This window comes from Rhinichthys klamathensis, unplaced genomic scaffold, assembly GCF_029890125.1.
Source record: "Rhinichthys klamathensis goyatoka isolate OS25496 unplaced genomic scaffold, OSU_Roscu_1.1 h1tg000244l_1, whole genome shotgun sequence".
NCBI classification, from domain to species: domain Eukaryota; kingdom Metazoa; phylum Chordata; class Actinopteri; order Cypriniformes; family Leuciscidae; genus Rhinichthys; species Rhinichthys klamathensis.
In genome coordinates, this window is record NW_026606766.1 from 1,503,433 (window position 1) to 1,522,954 (window position 19,522).

At 39.8% G+C, this 19,522-nt stretch overlaps 2 protein-coding genes across 6 annotated transcripts; both read left to right on the plus strand.

Moving 5' to 3' along the window:
• The first annotated feature begins 1,470 nt into the window (after positions 1-1,470).
• LOC130100600 (transcription factor Sp5) lies at positions 1,471-9,159 on the plus strand. Its single transcript, XM_056266111.1, has 2 exons — positions 1,471-1,515; positions 8,169-9,159. Exons 1-2 carry the CDS (start codon positions 1,483-1,485, stop codon positions 9,105-9,107), a joined length of 972 nt encoding a protein of 323 aa, XP_056122086.1. The 5' UTR covers positions 1,471-1,482; the 3' UTR covers positions 9,108-9,159.
• Positions 9,160-10,148: 989 nt separating this feature from the next.
• On the plus strand, positions 10,149-19,131 carry erich2 (glutamate-rich 2). Of its 5 annotated transcripts, none has more exons than XM_056266101.1 (11): positions 10,149-10,394; positions 11,569-11,620; positions 12,111-12,150; positions 12,328-12,364; positions 12,479-12,571; positions 15,678-15,800; positions 16,079-16,170; positions 17,658-17,824; positions 18,022-18,079; positions 18,181-18,252; positions 18,936-19,131. In XM_056266101.1, the coding sequence occupies exons 1-11, from the start codon at positions 10,387-10,389 to the stop codon at positions 19,088-19,090; spliced, it is 897 nt and encodes a 298-aa protein (XP_056122076.1). In that variant the 5' UTR covers positions 10,149-10,386; the 3' UTR covers positions 19,091-19,131. The 5 variants fall into 5 exon arrangements, with proteins under 5 accessions (XP_056122076.1, XP_056122073.1, XP_056122077.1 ...); XM_056266098.1 differs by having other exon boundaries at positions 10,150-10,394; positions 16,076-16,170; XM_056266102.1 differs by lacking the exon at positions 15,678-15,800 and having other exon boundaries at positions 10,152-10,394; positions 16,076-16,170.
• The last annotated feature ends 391 nt before the right edge of the window (positions 19,132-19,522 follow it).

Sequence of the window (19,522 nt, forward strand, 5' to 3'; positions counted from 1 at the left end):
ATATTTTATGTATATTTTGATGTTTATTTATTTATTGCATTCAAATCATACCACACACACACTAACCACCACAGTTCATGGCTAAACGACTCTGGCTTTTAAACACAAAACCAGGCTTCACCTCAAAGGTTCACCAAGGGAAACCGGAGAGAACGATCACATTACTGGGGGAAACTCTTAAACTAAAGAGACCCATGTTGGAGGGCCTTCATGTAGGCCTGAGAGAACAATGGCTGCTTTCTGTCTTCATGAGACTTCAAAGCTGTGCGCTGAAGGAACAGAGTTCTGCTTTGTTGTGGAAAGCCACAGATGTTGCTCTAGTTCTAGACACCCTTGTAAGCACTTCAAGAGGCATCGAGCCTCCCACACGCTGACTCTTAGACTCTTAGGTTTCCATGCTGTTCCTTTTAAGACTTCATTAAAGGGATAGTTCGCCCAAAAATGTAAACTCTGTCAGTAATGACTCTCCCTCATGTTGTTCAACCCCGTAAGACTTTCGTTCATCTTCAGAACACAAATGAAGATATTTTTGATTAAATCTGAGAGCTGGATCACTCCTCCATAGGCAATGATTAGTTGAATAAAGTCGTTATTTTTGTTTGTTTTTTTGCGCACAGAAAGTATTCTCGTCGCTTGATAAACTTAAGGTTGAGCCACTGTAGTCACTCGGACTATTTTAACGATGTCTTTCATAACTTTTGGGCTGGCCAGTTTCGATCCCTTAAGAAGCCTATGGAGGAGTGATCAGCTCTCAGATTTAATCAAAAATATCTTCATTTGTGTTCTGAAGATGAACGAAAGTCTTACGGGGTTGAAAAACACGAGGGAGAGTCATTACTGACAGAGTTTACATTTTTGGGTGAACTATCCCTTTAACGTCTAAAAAATCCTGTAAAATACTTGCAGAAAACAATTAACAACATCTGAATAAAATATATACTATACTATATTAACGTTTTTGTGTGCAAAAAGTTTTGTTTTATATGTTTGACAAGGCAAAACCGTGAAACCCAGATTAACTTTATCCAACTAATAGGCAGTACCCAAAGAAAACAAGTATACATTTCTACAGCCTCGTAGACATAAGCAACAATTACTGAACATTTAAATATCCCGTCAGTGGCATACACTATTATTTCTTTGATCCATTCACAATCCCGATTAATTAATGGCACCTCCTTCATCTCTCCCTCCAAATAATCAAGTGTTTTATTTTCCAAAGCAGCAAACACTCATAAGACTTGAGCTCCTCGTTATTCTGTGATGATTGGGCAGCGGTAATCTTCAAAGGCAAAGCGCTTCATTCTGACTGGCTGGAGTTCTGATCAAACTCAATGAAATGATGCCAGTGTGTTCACTTTGCTACAGGATTATCCCGTGTGTTGTTGCACGGCATTAAAGAGGCGCACCGGTGCCAAACACAGTTACAGGGGATCTAGATCGAGAAGTCTTCATTGGTGCGGCATAACTGTGGACGCCATAATGCACAATGACCCACTGCAAGCTTTCCTTCAGGTGCGTTAAAAGATTTCCTCTGATGAATTGTGTCAAACTTGTCATTTTGATGTTTTTTTGCTTGCATGATGATTTGGGAGGGATTCGTTATTAGGCTATATCCCAGCAAACAATATTACGTTGTGACGACGTCACGTGCTGGTCATTTTTAGTCACGCTTACGTTAGCATATGACGTCGCCACAACCGCCAAAGTGAAACACCAAAAGAGGTCGCTACGACGTCGCCAACCGACAACGTGACAACGTCTTCAGTACGTCTTCAGTACGTTATGTTAAACGTTATTTAATTTTGGTCGCCGATTCGTCTTTTGGATGACGTTGCTGCGACGTAGCCAGTACGTTGCGGCAGCGTTATTGGTCGCCAATTGGTCATTTGATGACTTTTTCATATATATATATATATATATATATTCATTCTGCAGTGGATTTATTGACATCCATTTATACTAGCATTTACCTGCCACAGCAACATCTATAATTGTGGTTCTTGTTCAGAACTTTTTGTTTGTTGGTTGTTTCAACTAGCATTACTGTTCAAATCGACATTTTACTCAAACAATTGGTAAAAACATGTTTAAACATTCACTAATGTTAATGTTAAACATGTTAAAAAACATTGTAGAATAATTGAAAGAACTGAAAAGTGTTTTTGCAGATTTTATTTAACAGAATTTAACAGACACTAAAATAACAAATGGGGAAAAAACAACTATACATTAAAGCAAAAAAGGAAAAAAATAAATGTCACTATTTAAAACACTTTAAAAAGGTCTTCATCTGAATTGCTGGTTATTGTCCTAATGTGGGACTGCCACTTCTGGGACTGGCTGCACCTAGACAAACAATTTAAATAAATTAAGTGAACAGACCTTCAAGATTTAATGTCAAGATTTTGTATCGGTACACTGTAAGTATCGGCAAGTGCAAAAAATGAAATACTAAGTACTGCTACTCATTCCATAAAGTGGTATCGGCCCATCCCTACAAGTAATAGTCGATTGCCACAGTCTTTTAAGTGAAATGCTCACAAGAAGTGTATATTTGTACCTGTAGTTTACTGTGGGCTGGGGCATGTTTTAAAACATTTGTGACGAGTTCCTCCACAGCTTTGTCCTGTAGTCCGGACCGACTCAGCATGATAGCCCCTGTTGTGTAGAATAAAAAAATTTGTAAATGTTTTGTAAATTTCTTGTGTAATTACAATGTTTTACAAAACAAGTGGTGGACACATTTAATATATATTAAATGAAGCAGAAGGGCATTTTGATATTGTCTTTTAGATTTGAAAACAGCAAGCTATATTTTGAAACATGAACCAATTGTAAAGCAGAAATTGTTTAGACAAGCATAAATGCATTTTTTTGTGCTGTGGAACATCCACACAATTATTACCAAAAGTAACACTTATATTAAACTCACGTTTGATAACCTGGTACACTGCTGTATGCAGCAACGTTTTTTTTCCCTTCTTCCCATGAAGGCTGTAGTTCTTCCAGACACTGCTAGAAGCTACAGCCCTCATGATACGCCTTGTAACTTCTCCCGGGTTGGCTCCACCAATCAGACTGAGATGGTGTGTCTACACAGAGGAAATACAGAAAATTAAAAATCCGTAATGCAGTAAATATTTAGCTCTACATAAAACATAGCTTTATGTTTAAACCATTACCCACCAATCTCTTCTTGTAGTCTGGAAGCTCTTTCAGTTTTGCCTCCAAGACAGCAAGTTCTTCCAAAGACTGGGCCACATCGATTTCTATTGGGGTCTCCGGACCCTGGCTGGCCCCTCCAGTCTGGTTTAACCGGAGGAGGATCTCCTGGATGTTTTTTGCCATCACATCCTGGCGGGTCAACATTGCCTTAAGTGTCTCTGTTTCAGAAACACAAAATGTTTCAAAGACATTAAAATGAAGGTCAGAAACGTACAAAGTGCAAAGATAACACATTGCAGTTATTACATGACTGAAATTTACCCACAATAAAAATTAACATACCTTGTATTACTGTAACCGTTTGGGTTAAGGCGGAGATAGAGTCTGACACACTTGAGGAGCAGCTGGCAGTTTCTGTGTGCACATATGCAATACAAAATGCAAGCGATTAAACTCAACACTTAGGTTCAGCATGTTATAAAACGAGAACTACCAAAGTTCAAATCACCAGGCTACATTTTTTGTGTCAATATGTTGATATGTTGATAACTGTAACACTTTACAAATAAACAAGATTTTCAAAGTCATTAAACCAACAATAAAAATATAATCATACCATCAGACATCTCAGGCTGAATAGGACTAACTGGATCAAGGTCTGTGTAAATAAATAAAAAATATCAACATAAGGTATATTTTAATATAGATCCGCACAACTTGACAAAGCTTATGCAACAATTGTTAACTTACTGTTCATAGTGTTTGTCTGCGGAAAGATGCAGATGGGAGGTGGAGGGTGTGTTGGTCCTGCAGAAGATTTCCATGAAAGTGGCACCTCTGGTGGTCCATGGGACAAACCTAGATGATACATATTACCAAGATACTTTGGTTAATCATTCATTTACGGGACCCTGTCTAATGAATTCCAAAAATGTCATGCTAGCGATTTTCTTATAGAGGGCAGTCTTGTGAAGCATGGTACTCTTGAGAAATATTGAACAGTTATTTAATATCATACCTCTGGATTTCTTATTAGTTTGGAGGACCTGTTCTGCAGAGTCTTCATCTAAAAAGCATATAATAAACTCCAGTCAACAAACCAGTCAGAGATACAGCATGTAATAAATAACTACATGTAAATGTAAATACCCTCATCGCTGCTGTAAGCAAATTTTGCTGGCCTTTTTGATGTCCTTTTTGAGAGCACAGCCCCATCATCTGCACTTTCCACGTTTGACAATGTTTCGGCCTTTCTCAACCACCGAAGTGCCTGGTTAAAGTCAGCTACAAAGAAATGTGAACATTAGGGAAAGTACAAACAATATAGGATTGTACGGGCAGTGGATGGCAGTTGTGGATGACCATGGCTTTGCAGCAATTTCAGTAAGCTATCCACAGCATTGTGCTTCACCCGGAACTCACTGGTCCAAGCTGCAAGGGCTTCAAACAATGTGCCATCAGAGTGGTTGTCGAGGTCTGAGTCACTGCTCACTGAGTCACTGCAGGGTGACTCCATACCACTTTTGTGCCTGTCACATGACTCATGCACACTGTCTTCAAACAAATTGTCTTCATTCATGCTTTTATCTCTCTTCAAATCGGACACGTCCTCTATCACCATTCCATCTCTTCCACATGCCATGAATGCGTCTCTATTGAGGCTCTCAGTGTTTTGGTGAGTGAGATTCTCTGCCTGGCTTGCACAGGCATTCCCTGTCTGGCTCGCACGTGCATTTTCTGCCTGGCTTGCATGGAGTTTTTGGAGAGTGCGTCTGGTAGCTCTCCAGGACTGTAAATAGATTCTCCGACTTCGCTTCATCCTAAAATACAATCAAATTTTACAATTCAAACCGCGCTGACGTGGAAACCAGGAGAAACATTGTGCCATGAATGAACTAATCAGTGTCCACAGATCAGCAACATTCACCATGGATTTACTGTAGTAACACTACTAACTGTAACCATGGAAGTGTGGCAGGAATAGTAGGCTATAATGCTTTCAAGTAACATTACGTCGGTTTTATTTTGACATTATGAATACAATTGCTGCCCTCAAATGTTAATCTGAACTAAAATAAACCTTTGTTTATAACTACTACAATATTACATTTCATTTTGTCCAAGGAGCTGTTTTTGTTTTATATGCTCCTAAGAAAAGTCAAGTATAGCTCCATCATTGCTCAAAGTAAAAAAATATCATACTTTATGATGTTAGTTTTAATAAAAATATAATTAAAAAAATTATATCAAGGACATTTCTCTGGCATTTCTTTATTTTTGCTGTATCGAAAACGTACCGAACCGTGACACAAGTGTATCGTATCAAACTACACCCCTAGTAAGGACATGGTAGCCACTTGATGTTTCTGAAAAGGTTTAAGTTAGTGGATTGTCAAGTTCTAAAAACAGAATAGTTTACAGTCCCCCAATAACAATATTTGTATACTGGATTTAATACTATCACTTTTTTAAAAACATGCTTACCTGAAAAACACTGCAGATTTCTGTGATTTCCGATTTCAGTGAAGACAATCACCGAGAGCTGCAATGGAAGAAATTAGATGCGAGTTTAATAGTTTCCCACACCACTATTGTGTGAATACAACATTTCCAGACAAAAACAGGGTTTCTAGGAACTGGGAAGGGAGAAAAACAATATGTAATAATACAAAACAACAATTAAATAAAGCTGAAATAAGTTATTCTATTTACCAGGATAATGAAATTACCACAGTAAGAGACTACAGCAGTAAATTCCACTGATATAAATCAACTTTTTGATGATATTCTAATTATATGACCAGTATCTGTACATATAAAACAACAACAGTAGGCCTACAGTAACGTTAGGCCCACTCAGACATGTTCTATTTGAGCAAATGTGACGCAACACTGTCTACTCAACAATTAAACCTAACTAGTTAAAAAGCCATTTTAAACTACATTTGAAATAGAGATCTTGGTTAAAATGTAAAATTAGGAAACTTTAGAGAACGTGTGGGACCCTTACGGCGGGTTGTTTTTACACTTACCTGTTTCGTCTTGAAGGAATGGTGTATTTCTTCTTTCTTCGATTGATAAGTTAAACTACTGCTGTAACGTTAGGTAACTAAAAAGATAAGAAAGTGTGTAAAATAAACAACTAGAAGACGGTCAAAGGATACGAAAAGTGAAAATTCAAACACAATCCACGCATGTTCCGGTTCGTGAGGTGGGACTTCTATACACCAGCAGCGGAAGCTCTTCGCTGCAATCGTTTGAGTTGCATATACTGCCCCCTAGTGTACCGAAGGGAAATTGTTGAAATCTGTATGACTTGAATGAGTCTTAAGTGAGACACTTGTTACAGTGTCTCACTTAAGACACTGTAACAAGTGTCAGGGTAATGTTACAGGGTAATGTTACCCTGTCACAGGTGAATAGGGTAACATTTTTAAATTATATATATATATATATATATATATATATATATATATATAAATTAAATTATAGTTTTACTTTTTGAATGGAATTACTGATATAAATAAACTTTTTGATGATATTCTAATTATATGACCAGCACCTGTACATACAAAATATCTGAAAAAAAATTCTTCTATTAAAATGTACATCTGCTTCTAAGTCAAGAAATGACGTGGCTAAGACGTGGTGAGGAGGTTAGAAAATGATTGGTCATCAGCTGGTCTTTAGACAACGTTGTGGGAAGGTAAGGAAGCGACCAAGCGCTGTGGTCACGAGACTACCTTCTGATGAAGTTGCCACAACGTCGTGGCATAGTCTTTTGGTGACGCGACGAACCCACGACCAATACTGACGTCACTTTTGGTCGCCGTTACGTCACGCAGCGCCTGAAAATAGTTCCGTTGTGTTGACGGAAGGTGGCCTATTTTCAGGCGCTGCTTCATATCATTACGCCTGCTGCTCTCATGGTACGGCAGTGAAGTTTCTTGATTATTACGCAGGAATGAGAGTATAGTTCCTAGCCATATCAGCCTAGAAAATCGCAACTTTACATTTTCCGTCTGTCTTAGTGCACGATGTAACTACAGAAGAGTCAAGTTTTAAATAGGAAAAATATCGAAACTCTTTGGTCATTTTTTTTTTTTAGAAATGCTAATGGTCTTGTCCACTTCAATGATGTATGCTAAGCTATGCTAAAAGTGGTACCGCCAGAACCGGAGATCGGCTGAATGGATTCAAAAACGGTAAAACTCAACAGTTTAACTCTGGGGGAGTTGTAAAATGAGCCTATTTCCAAAAAAAGTGGAGTATCCCTTTAAAGTAACACTATGTAGTTTTTCAACCTTCATAATATATTTCCAAGACCCTTGTGATGGTACATCGACTTAAAATAAGTTAAATGACACGTCTGCCATAGCCTGACGTGGTCTGTATCGCTTTTACTGGCACTGTGTAACTTCGGGTTTCGGGTAGGAACCCGTGCACAAAAAGAACTACAAAATTCGACTGCTTTACGGCATACGTCACTTCCCCCACCACTTCCTCAAATTGTCTGTGGCCATTGCAGACATCCCAAGTCTCCCGGGAGTCTCCTGCGTCTCCCTGATGCCCGCAAATTAGTTCAGATCTGCCGGAATCTAGAGCGCGCATGCGAGACAGAACACACTGAGCACATAACATACATAGCGCGAGCACGGGAGAGAGAGAGAGAGCGAGAGACCTTGCGAGTGTGCCTCACGAAAGCTAGTCAACCTGCCACCCCCTGCCACCCCCGTTAACAATCCAGTCACCAAGATAGACCTCCCTGAAATTACTTCTTGCAGGTTGGGATGTCTGCCATTGTTGATTCCAAAGCCGGCGCTGGATAAACAGCGAGCGTGCGCGTGCGACAGTCGGCTGCGGAAGGCTAAATTATTTACGACAGCAGTAATGGACAATTCTGCTTCCAACCTGTAGGGCGACCGCTGAGGAAAAATCACATGGTGTTGCTTTAAGACCTCAATGTATTGTCATAAATTATATGCATTGATATTTCATAGGATCGGACTCCAAACTCCACCCCAGAATCCATCAAAGGATCCCCCTTGATGTTGCTGGAAGACACCTGCAATCGCATCAGCCATTCCTGTGCCTCCGGATCCACTCACGTCCCGTATGAAGGTTCACCACCCAAGCTCTTCCATCCCTGGAGAAGTGACGCTTCCACACATGCAGCGTTCTCCTCTGGCTGTGGCACGAGGCTGTCCCAGCACTTCCAGACCTCATTAAACCCACACCACGACGTGCCACTGACACCTCCAGCTGAACACTATGACTTCTCACCGCTGAAGATGTTGCCGTGTCCATCAGCATCCTCCTCATACGCTTCTCTTCCCACGTCAGTTTCAGCTTACGCACCCACACACACTGGACTTGTGCATCATCCGCAGAGGCAATTGGCTCGGGAGGATATACAATGGTGGACCCTACAAGACGCCGGTGTCTCCTCAACACATCATTTTCAGCGGATCCCCCGCGGGTGGGTTCTGGGTCACCCGGAGCTCAGCCAGTACCAGTCCCAAATCGCCACCCTGCTAAACTCCAAGTCTCGGAAAAGCCGGAGATGCATGTGCCCAAACTGCCAGAAGAGCACGGGCGCGCCGGGCAGGAGAAAGCAGCACGTGTGCCACATGCCGGGCTGCGGGAAGGTGTACGGAAAGACGTCGCACCTGAAGGCACACCTGAGGTGGCACACAGGTGAGCGGCCGTTCGTGTGCACCTGGATGTTCTGCGGGAAGAGCTTCACGCGCTCCGATGAGCTCCAGAGACACCTGCGCACACACACCGGAGAGAAGCGCTTCACCTGCCCGGACTGCAACAAACGCTTCATGCGCAGTGACCATCTGGCCAAACACCTGAAGACACACCTGATGAGGAAGAGCAGACCACTGTATCCCGTGCTGGATCACATCAGCGAAACTCTTGAGCAGAAGTCTTAGATTGTTTAAAGCGAGCACTTCATGAAGTAATGGGAGAGCAGGGCTTGTTGTCACAGTTGAGCTATACTACTATCTCAGTAAATATAAAATGTTGGGGTTAAAGTTACTCCGAGGTTTATTTTCTCTAGCAGGGTTTTTAATTCAAGTTGCATTCAATTGGGGCACGTTGTCACAGCTGTGTTTAAATGTTATACAATATACAATTTATTAATTACATTCATTTTGGCCAATGCCGATAACCATATAATTCTTTATATTTGAATGCCGATTAACGATAAGTTTTGATCATTTTTGAGAGCCTGATTACATTTTTATGTATAGCTATGACAGACTGCACATGTTGCACTTCTCTGCATTTTCATTTTTGAAGTGATTCAAATAATATTTCAAGCAATTTACTAACCATCATGTTGAACAGTGCGCATCTGATGTGTCTCAGCTGAAGGAATAATCCAGTATTTATCGGACAGATTTTCTTATCAGACCGATAACAATAACATTAAAACTGATCATATATTGGACGTGCATCCCTAAATAATTTCACATTGATGTGTTACCTTTTACTTTTTTGCTATTTCAGAAATAGTTTCAGAATTGTTTAAATATAGCAGAAAGCATGGTAGGACCATTGAGACGTGTTACAACATGCTCAAAATGTGTTAAAATTAATGTTCAAAGCTTTTGTATTGTCGGGACTCTAAGGAAAGTGTCTATTCAGACCCAAAGAAATATTAAAAAATAATGTTGGAATCAACCAAAGTTTCCCCCTATGCAATATGATCTCGGTGTACAGGCAAAACCCTAAGTAAAAATGTTCATTGGTAATTGCCTTCTTTTTCAAAAAAGACATTACGTTAATCTATAAAGGCTACACATTTTGTCTACTCTATTTTATCATTTGCACAATTTTAGTCACTTTTTATTAACTTGGAAGTTAAAATCCTCATTGAACAAAAGGTATAATAGCCTAATGATAATGTATATTGCTAAATAATGAATACATTATTGTATGCTGTTACAATTTGTGTAAAACAAGTAGCAAGTGTCACGCAAGACGTTGGTTCCGGAAGGAGCATGTTGCACTCGGATTGTTTGGAGGTGACGCCTCCAGTTGCTATGGAAACAGCACGCCTGCCCTCTCAAACTGCGACAGGGCTTCAGAAAGTCAAAAGAAACTTCTGAAAAGTGTTACTGTAGGCCTTCAATTTTATGACAGACTTCACAATTACCCGTTCAGCTCTCGATTACAGTCGATAGATCCTTTAAAAATAAAGCACAGATGAACAGGTAAGGACGCTCATATATGGCATTTTAATCTATTATTTTACGTGTTTTATATAAATTATTCTACGTTATTTTTCAAACAGTTAATACCCGTTTTTACATTTAAAACGATCGCTTTGTTGTCTGTAAACGTTGCAATAGAATGTGTCTGAAAGTGAATAAGGCTTAAAACATTCAACAGATTCTTGAGTTACAGGCATCGCTTCAAGTCTTAAAGGGATAGTTCACTCAAAAAAGAAAATTCTGTCGTTAATTACTCTCCCTAGTGTAATTAATAGTGTAGTTTAGCCTTACAAACAAGACTTTCGTTCATCTTCTGAACACAAATTAAGATCTTTTTCATGAAATCTGAGATCTTTCTGTCCCTCTATTGACAGCTATGCAACTAACGTTGCCACTTTAAATGCTTTAAAAAGTGCATTAAGAGATTGTAAAACTAGTCCACATAAATTGAGCTATTTACTCCAACATTTTTTAATATAAGCTTTTATTCATATATAAACATTCAAGTCACACATCAGTTGTGGTAAACATAAGCTCAAGCATGTTTGCTTGACATGCAAGAACCAATGAGGTTCATTCTCAGCTCTTTTGAGCTTCAGCAAGAATGAGGTTTGTTTTTGCGCATCAAACAGGTTCGGTTGAGTTTTTGTTTGCTGATTTATATGTAAATAAAACCTAAATTAAATCTCTTCATAACATAAAGTGATTGAGTCTCTTCAGAAAATTTGGACTAAATCGTTCAATTCATATGGATTAGTTTTATGATCTCTTTATTAACTTTTTGAAGCATCAAAGTGGTAGTTGCGTAGCTTTCAACAGAGGGACTGAAGGCTCTCAGATTTCATCAAAAAGATATTAATTTGTTTTCTGAAGATGAATGAAAGTGTTACGGGTTTGAAACGACATGAGGGCAAGTAATTAATGACAGCATTTTCATTTTTGGGTGAACTAACCCTTTAAGACTAATACACCTGACTGTTAGCTATAATGTTAAGAACATCAGGGCACATACAGGTTAAAACTGGGCTCTCGTGTATTTTTACATTAACTCAACATAAACATTTGTATAATTTCCATTACTCTTTAAAAGTCTCTATACAGTGGTTTTACTATGTCTGCATTTCTTTAACAACAAAATACTTATTTTAAATATTTTATTATTATTAATGCTAAGATTACAGTGTGTTGGGCGGCTGTCAGGAGTCTCATCAAAAGACAATGAAAAGGTTAGTGGTTATATATCGATATTGTGCTTTGTTAAAGGTGCTCTAAGCGATGTCATGTGTTTTTTAGGCCAAAACATTTTTTGTCACATACAGCAAACATCTCCTCACTATCCGCTGGCTGCCTGTCCCCTGAACACACTGTAAAGAAACGCGATCTCTGTAGACAGCCCATGCTTCACAAACAGCACCAAAAACAAACTGCAGCGACCCGCTCCCCAAAACATAACAAACTGTTCCAGCCAATGACCGACAAGAAGGGTTTGGGGGTGTGGTTTGGGGGGTTAGTGTGCGGATGAGGAGGAGGGAGGGTCTAGCTAGCCTCCGTTTTGTTTGACAATAGTTCGAACGTCAACAAGAAGTGACGTCACCCAGGATCGCTTAGAGAACCTTTAACTTTCATATCATGTGACAAACTAGTGTCTTGATCATTTAGCAATTTAAGTAATATAGAGAAATAATAGAGAATGTATTGTTTTTTCTATTTCTAAAGGAGGTTGCACCCTCAAAACCAGTGATTGGCAGCTCAACAGGTACAATAATCAATTAGCAGGAAATCATTTCTATCAATACATATCCACTATAGCAACTGTTTTTTTGTTTTGTTTTTTACATTAAGCAGTTACACGCACATGACGACAGTCTGCCTTGCTTTCCTCAAGGGTTATTTTTCTTAAAGGTTGAATGACGTTATGTCCTTTGTTCTGTAGATCCAGTGGCAAAAGAATCAGTGGAATGGAAACCAGAGTAGGTTTAGATTTTCAGATTATCTTTTGGATATTATACTGTATACAGTTTGCTTTAGTTACTTTCACATTCACGTCAAATGCATTTGGTGCTTTGGTTTGATTTTATGTATAGGCAGCAGAAACCAAAACCCAGCGGGAGGACAAGAGGACAGGATTTATCTATAAACTATGAGACAACAAATATCAAAGCTCCAAGTTCCACAAGGTAAAACATTTTATAACAGTGGTGATTAATGAACATGAATTGCCCATGCAGCTCTCAGTCGACGGGTAACATTGTAAAAGCCTCACAATATTTACAATTAAACGTATTTTCCTGCATAGATGAAGTAAGAATGCTCATATACTTTGATGTATTAAATACAAAGTTGTGTCATGAAACTCTAGACGACGCAGACTAATAGATACGTAACTCAGTTTGCTTGCAATCACATCATTCTCTATAGACCCTTTTTTGCGCTAACGTCACAATTACGTCATGGCGGTAACTGGAGGCAAAACTGGAGGCATCCAATACAAACCAGCACAGATTCGGATAAGCTTAAAATGTCATCTTGTTGTGTTGTTGGGTACAATAATCGACGGAGTACAGGCTCCAATTTTATCACATAATGTTTTCTAAACTATTGTGATTATTTGTGAATCATCTGTGATTGTATATATACATTGTTGATTGATTGTGACTAAACTTTTTGAAGAATCTGGTAAGAAAGAATAATCAAATACATAAAGTTGCTGTATCTGGAATTTTTTTTTCTAGAAAATATTCTCATCTTTAAAGTTGTACTGTAATGTCACTCTTTACGTGGTCGTCTTCTGGCCTTCAGGTTCTCTTTACGCTCGGTTTCTCTATCAGGTAGGTGTAGATGTCAGGCCACTCAACCGAGGTAACGTTAATCCTGTCAGATCTTCCATCCATTGTGTGTACGGGTCACCCAATCTGGTTCCGTCCATTAAAATTAACTTTTTTTTAAAACAATCGCTGTCCTGGACAGTGAGTAACCTTACACATTAAGATAAAATCACATTTTCTCCAGTCGTTAAAAAAAAACAAGCTAACAAAACTTGCTAACTAGCGTTAGTGAAGCGGCCAGAGGGAATCGTTCTGAAGTCACAATGTTTACCAACTGAAAGGGGTCTATAGAGCACAGCTGATTGTATCAGTAGCCAATGAGCTCGCGGCTCAATCTTTAAATACTTGGTCAGCATTTGCTGTAGCAGTTTGCAGCGTGCTTTCAGAAACCCTCCACCTTCCCCAGCTCCACCGGTATAGATCTGCTACGGGTAATTCACTATATTATATGTACATTTACCTAAAGGATTATTAGGAATTTCTCATTAATGAATAATCTAATCAACCAATCACATGGCAGTTGCTTCAATGCATTTAGGGGTGTGGTCCTGGTCAAGACAATCTCCTGAACTCCAAACTGAATGTCAGAATGGGAAAGAAAGGTGATTTAAGCAATTTTGAGCGTGGCATGGTTGTTGGTGCCAGACGGGCCGGTCTGAGTATTTCACAATCTGCTCAGTTACTGGGATTTTCACGCACAACCATTTCTAGGGTTTACAAAGAATGGTGTGAAAAGGGAAAAACATCCAATATGCGGCAGTCCTGTGGGAGAAAATGCCTTGTTGATGCTAGAGGTCAGAGGAGAATGGGCCGACTGATTCAAGCTGATAGAAGAGCAACTTTGACTGAAATAACCACTCGTTACAACAGAGGTATGCAGCAAAGCATTTGTGAAGCCACAACACGCACAACCTTGAGGCGGATGGGCTACAACCAGCAGCCATATCACCCTGTAGCCCAAGACTGGTTGCCCACTGAAGCTAAGCAGGGCTGAGCCTGGTTAGTACCTGGATGGGAGACCTTCTGAGAAACCCAGGTTGCTGCTGGAAGAGGTGTTAGTGAGGCCAGCAGGGGGTGCTCACCCTGTGGTCTGTGTGGGTCCTAACGCCCCAGTATAGTGACGGGGACACTATACTGTCAAAGAGCACCGTTCTTCGGATGAGACGTTAAACCGAGGTCCTGACTCTCTGTGGTCATTAAAAATCCCAGGATGTCTTTCGAAAGAGTAGGGGTGTAACCCCGGCATCCTGGCCAAATTTGCCCAGTGGCCTCTGTCCATCATGGCCTCCTAATCATCCCCATATATATATACACTGATTGGCTTCATCACTCTGTCTCCTCTCCACCAGTAAGCTGGTGTGTGGTGAGCGTTCTGGCGCACTATGGCTGCCGTCGCATCATCCAAGTGGATGCTGCACATTGGTGGTTGAGGAGATTCCCCCTTCCATGTGAAGTGCTTTGAGTGCCTAGAAAAGCGCTATATAAATGTAATGAATTATTATTATTATTACAACAGCAGAAGACCCCACCGGGTACCACTCATCTCCACTACAAATAGGAAAAAGAGGCTACAATTTGCAAGAGCTCACCAAAATTGGACAGTTGAAGACTGGAAAAATGTTGCCTGGTCTGATGAGTCTCGATTTCTGTTGAGACATTCAGATGGTAGAGTCAGAATTTGGCGTAAACAGAATGAGAACATGGATCCATCATGCCTTGTTACCACTGTGCAGGCTGGTGGTGGTGGTGTATTGGTGTGGGGGATGTTTTCTTGGCACACTTTAGGCCCCTTAGTTTAAATGCCACGGCCTGCCTGAGCATTGTTTCTGACCATGTCCATCCCTTTATGGCCACCATGTACCCATCCTCTGATGGCTACTTCCAGCAGGATAATGCACCATGTCACAAACCTCGAATCATTTCAAATTGGTTTCTTGAACATGACAATGAGTTCACTGTACTAAAATGGCCCCCACAGTCACCAGATCTCAACCCAATAGAGCATCTTTGGGATGTGGTGGAACGGGAGCTTCGTGCCCTGGATGTGCATCCCACAAATCTCCATCAACTGCAAGATGCTATCATCAATATGGGCCAACATTTCTAAAGAATGCTTTCAGCACCTTGTTGAATCAATGCCACGTAGAATTAAGGCAGTTCTGAAGGCGAAAGGGGGTCAAACACAGTATTAGTATGGTGTTCCTAATAATCCTTTAGGTGAGTGTATACTATATCGTACAGCAGCAGCAGGACTTGCTCACAGCAGCGTAGCGTGTGTGTATTGGCAGTAGCAAGTCTCATACTTGCTCTGCAGCAGAAGCAGTGTAACAAATCTATTCTGCCAAGACCAAACATTTCAACATTGTCATATCCATTACCATGCCAAACACTCCTAGAGTTGTCATGTCAGAAATACACTTTAACAATCATTTAAATGCATTGGTTTGATTTTGTGTAGGCAACCGATAGCAAAACCCAGTGAAAAGAGAGAAAAGCAGGATCCCTCTATAAAGACAGAGGGGAATCCTTCCCTAAACTCTGAAACATCAAGTACCTCTCACAAAGAACACAATTCCAAGAGGTAAAAGCATTTGATATCTGACAATAATAACTAAAAGTGACATTTCTCTATACTAGATCATTTGGACAGATGCATAATACTGAGAGGAATATAGAAAAATCCTTATTTTTAATTTGATTGTATCAGTGGCTTTTTTGTATTCCGGTCAACATGCTCTTTGGGTCATGCATGGGATGTGGTTTATGGGCCGTACATGCATAAAGCAGGGAAGCTGATGGCATTCATTCGCTCCAGTGATCTCTAATAGTTTACCTTTTATCACCCATTTTTTTCAGCAGCAGAGGGTATAATGCCTCTAAAGCTCCGTCCTTCAGAAATGTAACCACGCATGGACATAAACTACCTAAACAGGTCCCCCCTATGATGACAGGTACTGAATCTGTTTTATCCTATAGGCTGTTTACAGCTGGTAGTAAGATGCGTTTTGGTCGATCGGATCACAAGTGGACAACACTAAATAGGGTCTAAAGCGTTTTGAGCTTGTCCACTTTTGACCACTTCCAGAGGGAGTAAAAAACACATTTGACCGGATTGCTTTCGTAGTGTAAATGATCATGTGGTCGAATGTGTTCAAACAGCCACAAAACACCGTCTACTCTCCGTCTACTGACCTCATCCGTGAACATTATAGGAAGAGCTCTAGCCAGACGGGATTTAACTTTGTCGGATGAAGACCCAAGTTTGGTTTGAAGATGAAAAATGTACCAAGCACAATGTTCTCTCCCCATTCCTGATTTCTAACACACACTCACAGCGTTCGGCTGGTCTTGTGGCTGTCAGCTGCTAATCTCCGTGTTTTTCCGTCATCTCCGGGTGTAAATCACATGTAAATTCCACAAGCTTATTTCATCCATTAGATCGAAAGATCTGAAAAAAGACCATTCCCTCGAGGAAATCAGGACAGAAGTGGTTGAAAGTGGACAATAGCAAAGTCCTTTTAGACAAGTCATGCCACTCGGCCGCCATCTTGGCAACGCCTCCGGGCAGCTATTTCGGACTAACAAGACCAGGCTCGTATCTAAATGAATGGGCAGAGAGTCAGAACTGCACTTTCACTGGTCACCGGGACATAAAAACTGCATGTATAGAAACAGCAGTAGAATATGATAAAGATCGCTGAAAAAGTTTGATGACTTTGCCCCAAAATAAGGTTTAAAACGCCTTTTTCCCCACAGGTTATGCTTTTACTACGCATGCGCAAGGGTTCTCTCCCTCTGACGTGCACGCGCTGCACGGTTTGAAACACAGTATGTGTGAGCTCTCGCTCGCTCGCTCTAGTTTCCGGGAGATTTGAACTAATTTTGTGCATCAGGGAGCCGCTATAAATATGTGGTAGACACTTGGGATGTCTGATATTTACACAACTCACATATACACTGCATATCAAATCTGCCGCCTTTTCAAACAGTAACGTATTTTCCACTGTCGCAAACCTCAACTGTGCGCATGCGTCAGTGGAACCAGACGATAGGCTTAAATGTTTCCCGGCTTGACTGTTAAAGGCAGACGATTGGCTTTCCAGCGGGAGGGGCGGGACATGTGCATACAACCGCCATCTTTGGCGTTACGGGTTTTCCCTATATAGTTGTATTGAGGATTGAGTAAGTGGCATGTCTTTATATAAATAGTCTCTGACAATAGAGACGGATTAAAACACCACGGGGATGTCTACTCGTGATCCGATCGACCAAAACGCATCTTAATACCAGGAGTGAACAGGGCCTTATTCTTTTTTAAAGCATTTATTGTTCAACCCATTTGTCTCAGAGTTCCTGACGCATTTTGTGATGCCCATGGGCTCCTGTACAAATGCAGCAGGGCCCAAAAAAGATTTTCTTTTTCTTATTTAAACATTAGAAAAGCAAGGAGAATGTGAAGTCCAGTCAGAAAGTGTGCTTGAAAAACATATCCAGGCCCCTCAAGTAGTGTCGTCTGCAAATGACCAGGATCCTCATGAGGCCCAAAGTGAAGAGGAAGAGACCGAGAGCGCAGAAGGACACGTGCCTCTAGAACTGTTTGCAGAGGTACACATCAGGTTTATTTACATTTATGCATTTAGCAGACGCTTTTATCAGAAAGAAATAGTAGTTCTGATGTGTTTGAAAATGGCTGCAAGTGTCAAACACACTTTTTTATTTCACTTCTTCAACTTTGGACAGTGGGCATTGGCCTATTGAGATGCAGTTAAACAAATGTTCTGTTCGTGTTTCTCTGAGTCCAGTTTCTACAGGCTGTGATGACAAAGAATTATCCACTCGCCAAGAAGCTCTGTCAGATGAGTAAGCAGCCATTTGTATTGTGGACTATAGTATTGTTATTTGGCATTTCTTACATCATGATACTAATGTTTTCATCATTCTCATTCATTCTTTAAATGTAGTTTTAATTTATGAGCCCCAAAACTCAGAGGCTAAGAGCTTCCAGCCTCTCATTGAAGAAAAGTTACTGATTGGTGAGTTCATATCTATCCATCTATTATCCATCCATCTATCTATCTATCTATCTATCTATCTATCTATCTATCTATCTATCTATCTATCTATCTATCTATCTATCTATCTATCTATCTATCTATCTATCTATCTATCTATCTATCTATCTATATCATCATCATCATCATCATCATCATCTATCAATTAATCTATCATCCATCTATCTATCTATATCTATCTATCAATTCATCTATCATCCATCATCTATCTATATCTATCTATCAATTCATCTATCATCCATCATCTATCTATATCTATCTATCAATTCATCTATCATCCATCATCTATCTATCTATATATACAGTATATATATATATATATATATATATATATATATATATATAAATTCATCCATCCATCCATCCATCCACTTTTGACATGTAGTTCCACTTTGTTTTCCACTCAAATTGAAGCATTTACATTTTTATGACAATCTCAAGATTCACTAAAACTTTCCTCTTTAGTTTTTGAATTAACATAAATATATATATCTCTAAATTGCTTTAAACAAAAATGTTTTGTGAAGCACTACAGGCATGAATGAAAATTAAATAAAAGCAATGTTCCAAATGGGTAACTTTAATAATGAAATTCAAGTGTGTTGAATTCACCTTCTTCATCTGGATACCCTGGTAAATTCTAGAAGCGGAGGAGGAATCGGATGATGATGATGATGATGAATTTGACACATCTGATGATGATGAAGATGACGTTGAGGATGATGACGATGAGTCCACAGATAGCTCTGACACAGATGAAGAGTCCACTGAAAGCACAGATGATACATTATCATCTTAATCATGAATAAACAACAAACAATCTAGTGAGGTGCGTTTCCCACAGTCATGCACTGTGTTGTTTTAATAATTCTTATGCTTATAAACAATGTGTGATGTGTCCAGAATATTATGTATGCGCAGATATGTCAAATACTGACTGGACATTCAATTATATTCTGCATGAATTGTAATCTAACCCCGGTTTCACAGACAAGCCTTAAGCTAAAATGCATGTTAGAGCTGTTTTAACTGAACGCAACCTGCACTGGCATATCTTAAAATATCAGTGCCATTATTTTGTCTCAGGATGCACACCAGCAATGCTTTTTCTAAGACACATTTATAAAAGCTACTTAAATTGAACTAAGGCCTGATGCTGGTTTACTCTAAGCCCAGTCTGTGAAACCAGGCCTATATTAGGATAATAAATAAAATAGCTCTTCCCTACTTG

Bases quoted from the DNA above. Each gene is read 5' to 3' on its own strand.
- LOC130100600 (XM_056266111.1), top strand. From the start codon at position 1,483: ATGCACAATGACCCACTGCAAGCTTTCCTTCAG. The intron at 1,516-8,168 runs GTGCGTTAAAAG...GATATTTCATAG, and splicing joins CACTGCAAGCTTTCCTTCAG to GATCGGACTCCAAACTCCAC.
- erich2 (XM_056266098.1), top strand. The intron at 15,801-16,075 runs GTAAAAGCATTT...CATTTTTTTCAG, and splicing joins AAAGAACACAATTCCAAGAG to CAGCAGAGGGTATAATGCCT. The intron at 18,080-18,180 runs GTAAGCAGCCAT...CTTTAAATGTAG, and splicing joins CAAGAAGCTCTGTCAGATGA to TTTTAATTTATGAGCCCCAA.